The following is an 8,714-nucleotide window of genomic DNA, read 5'->3' as shown; positions in this document are numbered from 1 at the left end:
TTTCCATCCTCATGTCGTTCCAAACCTGTATGACTTTCTCTCTTATGTGGAACATGAAAGAAGATATTTTGAAGAATGTTGGTAACCAAAACGTTTCGGTTTCCATTGACCTCCATTCAATTATTATTATTTATTTATTTATTTTTTCCATATAATGGAAGTCAATGTGAACCAAAAGCATTTGGTTACCAATATTTAAAATATGTACCAAGAAGATATTTTGGAGAATGTTGTCCACCAAACAGTTTTGGTTCCTATTGACTTCAACTGTAAATTTTTTTATTTAATCATTTTTTTTTTTTTTTTTTTGTCAATTTGGTGGAAATCGATGAGAATAAAAACTGTATGGTTACCAACATTTAAAATATTTTCTTGGTAGATATTTTGAAGAACACTGGTAAATAAACCGTTTAGTTTCCATTGACTTCCATTATATGATTTTATCCATAAAATTTAAAAGTTAATGCATGTGAACCGGAATTGCTTGGTTACCAACATTTAAAATATCTACCAAGAACATATTTTGAAGAATTTTGGCAACTAAACAGTTTTGGCTCCCATTGACTTACACTGTTTGTTTTTTGGTTAACAGAATTGTTTGGTTACCAATATATGACATATTTAAAGCCTTTCTTTCTTCTGTGGAACTTGAAAGAACATATTCTAAAGAATGCTGGTAACCAAAGTCTTGGTTATTATTGACTTCCATTATATGGACAAAAAATACAATGAAAGTCAACAGGAATCAAAACTCTTTAGTTACCACCATTCTTCAAAATATCTTCTTTTATGTTCCACGGAAAGTCAGCTTTGAAACAACATGTAGGCGTGAATAAATGATGACAGAATTTTCATTTTTGGGTGAACTTTCCCTTTAAGGTTTCTGGAATGAACTACCAACGTGAGGTTTTGAGGTTGGCACTCAGCGTTTTAAAAGCAACAGCGACCATGTAGACATAAACGCACAGCATAACGATGAGACCGTCACATATGAATCAGAGGAACGGGACAGCTGATTGGCTCCTCGTGACAGAATCAAGCCAACACATTCAGCGCATCCGTGAGAATCTTCAGTTCATCTTTAATGGTCTCCAGCCCCTGCTGGATCTTCAGAGGGTTGTCCAGCACCTCTATGCTGTCTGTGTACGGGTCAAACCGCACAGAAAATGGTCTCTTGATGCGGGTCACATATGATCTGTTTTAAAAATAAACAAGTATAATTATTGTCATTCAAACAACTGTAATTATCTCACTGCAAACAAATAAGACAATAAATAAACATTTATACAATGCATAAATCCTTCTTTTTTTAATCTTTGTGAAATACGTTTAGAAAATTGTAATACAATTATAAGTAAAATAAATGTAGTTGCACATTGCAAGACAATTTAAAATTGATAATATACAATTTTCCCTATACATTCATAAATATTTGAACCAAAAGTCTTGTTCATTTAAAAAAAGTTAATGGACATGTTATCCATCATAAATAAATAAATAAACAGTTGTAATTATTTCATTGCAAACAATAAAGAATAAAATGCAAATGTATTTAATAAATATCATTTAGAACCTTTAATTTAATAAATAAATAAATCCATTCGTTCAGAGAATGTAATTTTGTGCTGTATATGTTAATCATCATACATATATTACATACAATATCTTACTGTACCTTTTATTTTAGATACATTTTTAAATAAATAAATAAATATAGTTTTAATTAGTCAATTGCAAATAATTATTATAATTTGTTTTATGGAGTATTATAATCAATTATATTTTGACATATATATATATACACACACATTGTTGTTGTTTTTCATTTTGAGAATAATTGTAAATATAATTGTACGCTGTTACATGTTTAAAAATAATTTGTAATTTTGTGCTGTATGTTTTATCACCATACACAAAAATCACTTGCAGTACTTTTATTTTAGTTTTTTTAGCACCTTTTATATATAGATTTATAAATAACAGTTGTTTTCACTGATAGCTATCTATATAATGGCCAAACCCACAGTACTGACAGCAATAGATTATTTGATGCAGCTCACCTCAGCTTCTCTGTAGCATCTGAAAAGCTTTCAGACACAAAATAGACAGTCTGGTAAGTCTGATCCTGGTATGGCTGAACAGCTACAATGTCTGGGTCAAATTCCCGTCGCTCTGGCTCATCTGAGAGAGAATGCTGAGAAAATGGGTGACAGTAAACGTCAAATACTTTTAATATAAAAAGCAGCAAAATAATTGATTTAAAAAATGACCGACTGCCACCCACCACCAGCTCGCCATAAGACGAGAGCAGTCCTGCTCCGTATGCTTTGAGCACCCCTGCCTGCTTACACAGTCCAAACTCCACCGTGAACCAGTACAGCTGAAAACACACAGCAGGACAAACACATTCAGTGCTGTTACTAGAGCAGCGTTTCAGAAAGATGTAGGATGTTTTGTACTTACTGTCGACAGTTTCTCGATATCTTCATCAGAAGCTCCAAGAGAGGCCAGACCAATACTCTGAGAGAATAGAATTTGCAATAGAAATCGAATATGTAAGGAAATATGAGATATGTAAATACAGTTGATGTTTTTACCTGAGAAAACTGTGCAAATGTTCTGTCAGCCAATATCGGTACATGTCCGAGAAGTTCATGGACACAATCCCTGGAGAGGGAAAAAATCAATTACGTGAACATTACATTACTAAGCAGATTGCCGATGTCTGGATGTAAATCAAATGCATAATAAACAGGAAATGTCTTCATAAACATAAACAGTGTGACAGGAAGTGTCGTACGGTTCAGGCGAGTGCATGGGGGAGGAAGCGTGTCGTATGTATTGTGTGCACTGGAACACACGGAACGCCAGGCTGGCCAGAAAATCCCGAGCAGAGAGTAGACCTGCCACCGGACGCAGCTGAAACCCTGTGCGCTCTGCAAACAGTACAGACGGAGAGAGAGAGAGACTCACCACCAACATTCTGGATGGTTGCCAGGGTGTTGCTATGAAGTTGCCAGAGTGATTACTATGGCGTTGCTATGCAGGTGTTCTGAGTGGTTTCTATGGCAGTGCTATACCGTTCCTATAGTGTTCTAGATGGCTGCCAGGGTGTTCTGGGTGGTTTCCAGGGTGTTGCTATGTGGTTGCTCAAATGTTCTAATTTATTTCTGTGACACTACTATGCATGTTTTCTGAGTGGTTACTATGGCAGTGCTATACCATTCCCACAGTGTTCTAGGTGGTTGCTAGGGTGTACTGGGTGGTTGCTAGGGTATTCAGGATGGTTTCCAGAGTGTTAGTATGTGATTGCTAGGGTGTTCTAGATGATTCATATGACACTGCTATGCAGGTGTTCTGTGTGGTTATTATGGCAGTTATATACCGTTCCTACATTGTTCTAGGTGGTTGCTATGGTGTTCTGGGTGGTTGCCAGTGTGTTGCTGTCTGGTTGCTCAGGTGTTTTCTGTAACACTGCAATGCAGGTGTTCTGAGTGGTTACTATGGTAGTGCTATACCGTTCCTATGGTGCTTTGAGTGGTTGTTAGCGTATTACACTCTGGTGGTTTCCAGAGTGTTAGTATGTGGTTGCTAGGGATGATTCGTATGACAGTACTATGCAGGTGGTTACTATCACATTCCTATTACTACAGAATTTCAGGGTGGGTTGCTTCTGGCTGGTTGCCAAGGTGTTCTGTGAGGATGCTAAGGTGTTCTTTGTGGTTGCTAAGGTGTTATAGGTGGTTGTCAAAGTGTTGCTATGTGGTTCTAAGTGATTGCAATGATATTGCTATGCAGATGTTCTGAGTGGTTACTATGGAAGTGATATACCATTCCTATTGTTTTGAGTGTTAGCTAGGGTGTTCTTAGTGGTTGCCAGGGTGTTGTTTGTGATTGCTACGACACTGCTATGCAGGTGTTCTAAATGCTCACAACAAGGGTGTCCTGGGTGGTTGCTATGGCATTACTTGGTTGCTGTAGCATAGCTTTCATATTATTTCATATTAGGTATTCAGGGTTTTGGTATGTGGTTGCTAGGGTGTTCTCTGTGATTTGTTTGACATTGTTTTGCAGGTTTTCTGAGTGGCTAACTATTGCATTGCTATGCAGTTCGTAAGCTGTTTTAAACAGGTCCTAATAATTTCAGGGTGGGTTGCTAGGGCGTTGCTATCTGAATGTTCTGGGTGGCTGTAAGGACTATTGGTAGCAAGGGTGTTGATATGTAGTAGCTAGGTGGTTACTAAAGTGTTCTGGGTGGTTACCAAGGTGTTCTATGAGGTTGCTAAGGTGTTCTGGGTGGTTGCCAGGGTGGTACTGCAGGATAAAATTGCTGAGTGGTTGCTGTGGCATGGCTGCCAGGTTGCTAAAGTGTTTTAGGTGATTGTTAGCATATTCTGGATTTTTGCTAAGGTGTTGGTACATAGTTAATGGGTGGTTGCTGCAGCAATTCTGTGAGGTCGCTAAGGTGTTCTAGGTGGTTGTCAAGGTGTTGCTAGGTAGTTGCTGAGATGTTCTGAGGGGTTTTAACATACTGCTACAGTTTTCTATTACTTTTCTCTTACTGGCAGTGCTTAAGAACATTTCTAGTAACAAACGTGATTTGTTATAAAAAAAAAATAGAATGCTCAATGACTTAAGGGGTTGTTCTGTTTTCTGGCTGCGTTATAATCAGATTGGTACCTTTTAAGAAGTGGGACACATCCTCCAGCTGAGGGATGTTATCGGGACTGTAGCCACAGTGTTTCTCCAGTAAGCGGAAAGCCTCTAGATGTTCACTGCAGGCGTGGGTGGTGTACAGATCCCTGAGGGTGGAGTAGACCTCACGCCTGCACACACAATAGGTTGCATGTGAGAAATCTGAATGAAAAACACAATGTGAGGATCTCTGGCTGCATTTCATCTGGGGTCGTTTGGTTATTTCAGTTGAACGCACCATGTTTGGATCTCCTCTTCCGTATACTCTACTCTGGGAATCTGTTCTCCTCTGGAAAGAGAGATAACTGTCAATCAAATATCTGTGCCAACATGTCCAGACGAGCAAATACTGCATGGTAAACATGGTTGCAACATACTGTTTGAATTTGAAGGCAATGTCTCCAATCATCTTCCGTCGTTTTCTGTAAAGGGGGTCAGTGAATCCCTGAAAAATAAACCACAAACCAGTGCTTGTAATTAAATATTTTGAGGCTGTTCAACTCGTTTCCCACCATTGAACATCCCTATCTCATGGCCAATTTGTGCATATTTTACTACTTGTCTAATTCGTATGAATTCATACAACCTCATTCGTACGGTTTGTGTGATGTTAAGTTTAGGGTGTGGTCCTTTGTACGAATTCCTACAAATTTGCCACCTCGTAAAATGCATATGATTTTTAACAAATCATATGAATTCACACGAGTGAGGCTGTACGAATTTGTGCGAATTAGCCACCTTGTCAAATATGTACGAATTGCTTTGAGGTTGTGTTGCATTGAAAAAAAAGCTTTCTGTGACTTTTCACTGTTGTATGGTAGGAGGCGCTATTACACATCTTCTGAAAGAGTACTGAATCTCTAGATCAAAACACGGTGAAGAAGAAGCAGAAACAAGCAATCGCATATTTAAGCAGATGCATGTAAAATAATGCGATCATCAAACAATAAACAGCATATAAATCAAAACTGCCTAACGTTATCAAATGAAATGTCAACACAGGAAGGCTTAGGACTTGCAGCTTTGAAGGTGGTGATGGATCTACTCCATCTATGTTTTGATCATCATTCTAATCCGATCCAGACGTAGTCTTTTGCCAAAATGCAATGTTTCAGCTTTTTGGTCAAAATGGTGTTGTTGGTTTTTTTTTTTTATGAAACTTACCTGGTGTTGATAAAATTAGAATGCATGAAGCTCGAATTAAACGATTTGCTCAGGCTCTGTTCTTTCTTTTGACATATTCATACATTCTCAGATATTCATACAGTACAAAAAAATATTCTGGGAGCCATGAAAAGTTTGTCAAAAAGATCAAAATTGCTTGCAATCTTTTTAAAAGCGCTGACAGGGAAAGAGTTAAATATGAAATACATTAAAAATTTTAGGTCAATGAATGTACATTTATTTAGAAGTAGAGAAGAACTAATCCAACACTTACTGGATGATCCTGATCCAGATCCGGATCAAATTTGGTGATGAGATGGTGGCATTTATCCAGTTCAATGATTTTTCTTGGAAACCAATGAACTGGAAAAAGACAAAAGTAAAACAGCTAAGCGTAACTGACATTCAGATAAGCAAGCGATACAACAGAGCAACATTCTGCTTTAATAGACTCACATTTGACCTCTTTAGTGGTTTTGACATCCTCTGTGCTCCTCTTGAGAGAGCTGACCAGTGTGCTGACGTCTGACAGGTGCACCTCACACTGAACGTAATACTCCAGATCCTCCAGACCATCCTTCGGTTTTCGGCTCGGTCTGGTCTCAAGATGGTGGATCTTGGCTTCAAATGTCTGTGGTGTTCAGTAGTTGAACAACAGGATAAGATTTAAAAGAAAATACAATAAATGAATGCACATATTGTGGAAATGCTATTATTCAAAGAAAACTGTAATGATAGGATTTTCTTTATTTATGGTGAACTGTCAAATGTGTAATATTCAGGCTGCAGGAATGTGTTGCACTTGTATGTTTCATAATTTAATTTATTTGTGAATGTGTATGGATATATATTTATGTATGTATGGACAAATGTATATGTCTGCATATGTATATCTTTTATTATTATTTGGTGTAGTCTTATTGAATATGATTGGAATATCTGTGTTAATATTTGAGTATTTTGCATTTATGTTTTTTCTTGCAATTTTATCTTTTGATGTACTTTCTGCAATACTAATATATAAAAATCTATTTATACATTTGATTTTCAAATAATTGAAATACATATAAATAAATGTAAGAATACACATATATTGGTATATTATCATATAAAATATTAATAAATATAAAATTAACAATTAATTAATAAATGTGCTTTTTCTTTTTTTGTATTTTGCTGTTACTTAAGAATATTTTATTCTCTTCTACATATTTAGAAAAGTATTTTACCTTATAAATGAATAAATAGATGATTTATTTATTTTGCATTTTATGTAACTCAAGAGCATATATCAAGAAAAAAATATTCTTCTTATTTAGATAAGTACATTAATTAATAATTGATATTAACATAATTAATTTGCATTTTGCATTCCATTTTTTTCTCTTTCACAAAAACAGTTTTCTTGGTATATTTCAAAACAGACTAAGTAATTGTAAAAAACAAAACAAAAAATAATTAAAATAATCATAGTTTTGAAATATTTCTGAAAGAACAAATATAATTCAAGGAGAATAAAAACTAGCTGTTTTCAGTTTCTTGATTTTATTTTTAATTGTTTTTATTTTTCTTAAGTGATTCACACATGATTCTTATTTGAGCCCATTAGAATTCTTACTAATATAGAATTTCCAAGATCAGTCTTTTACGATTTGCTTCAGTATATCTTACCTCAAAAACCTTAAGAGTGCGGGATAGCGCTGGACTCTTTGAACTCCTCAGAGAGAAGAAGAGACTGAGCAAAGCTTTTCCATCGCTCTCCTCAAACACGATCTGCTCGCTGAGTCCCGCAGCCTCCGCCGCCGCGGCGGCCGCCTCTCTCTCCTTCCGCGCATCCTCGATCAAACTCTGCCGCCTTCCCACAAACTTCTGAGACTGTCAAAGAGAAGAGCACGATTCATTTAAGACTAAACATTTCTATCCATTTAAAAGATCTAGCTACACCAGAAATAATGATAATAATAATAATAATATAGCCCTGCTTACCTTCTGGACATCGGTTGGAGGTGATTTACATCTCCAAAATCGCATAAGAACTTCAATGCAGTCTATGTAAACCTGCCATATAGCTCAGACTTAATCATTTGCTTATGCGCCGATGACACAGCACGTATAGACTGCTTTCCATAGCTTTTGATCACCGCGTAATACTGTGCGCAAATCTCAACGGAGAGTCCATTTACGCACAACAAAACAGTCATCTGTAGGGATGGACTTGCATCAAAAATGCTACACTATTTTCAAGAATATCCGAAAAGTTATTTCACAAAATATTACTCAAATGTATGAATTTAATTGCATTATATAACATCAAACTAAGTGGCACCTGCAAGCAAATGAGGAGCTAGCTTCATGAATTCTATAGTTTTTGATCTGATTTTGCATTGATTGGTTGATAATGTATAATTCTATTCACGATGTCTATATGTCATTATTTTATTTTTATTTTTTAAAATGCTAATTTAAGAAAAAATGGCACTTGGTTTGGCATCTTATTTTCTAATGAAATCAAATTCATACATTTTAGATAATGCAACATACTTAAATCATTTTGGGATTACTGTATTTGCATACCTGTATGAATTAAGTCATAATCAGTACATTTATTTCCATGACGAAACTCCCGTGAAGTTTAATGCTTAAAAGCATCTCCATTTTTATCATAAAATATTTCGAAATTGACAAAGAGGGGATGTCAGGTTATTGTTTCTTTATTTTTATTCTTAACTCTGAAATGAACACGAGTGAAGAATGTAGTGGAAGGCTCTTACCGTAATGGAATCGGATCGCTCGAGTTCAGACGCAGCTCTCCGGATGCTCTTTGTGGAAGATGTAGAGCTGCTTGAATTCGGCAT

General features: G+C 36.1%; 1 protein-coding gene across 1 annotated transcript; it reads right to left on the bottom strand.

Moving 5' to 3' along the window:
* Positions 1-309: 309 nt before the first annotated feature.
* Positions 310-8,714, bottom strand: LOC306866387 (tyrosine 3-monooxygenase-like; the record flags this gene model as incomplete). The annotated part of the gene is made up of 14 exons (XM_079411572.1): positions 310-1,195; positions 2,061-2,194; positions 2,285-2,380; positions 2,464-2,520; positions 2,598-2,667; positions 2,801-2,936; positions 4,681-4,826; positions 4,934-4,984; positions 5,073-5,140; positions 6,134-6,222; positions 6,316-6,490; positions 7,531-7,734; positions 7,846-7,917; positions 8,631-8,714. 14 exons carry the CDS (start codon positions 8,712-8,714, stop codon positions 1,036-1,038), a joined length of 1,542 nt encoding a protein of 513 aa, XP_079267698.1. The 3' UTR covers positions 310-1,035.

Source organism: Barbus barbus (genome assembly GCF_936440315.1).
Source record: "Barbus barbus genome assembly, chromosome: 48".
NCBI lineage: Eukaryota > Metazoa > Chordata > Actinopteri > Cypriniformes > Cyprinidae > Barbus > Barbus barbus.
Note: the sequence above shows the minus strand (reverse complement) of the source record. Positions and strands in the feature narration are given on the sequence as shown.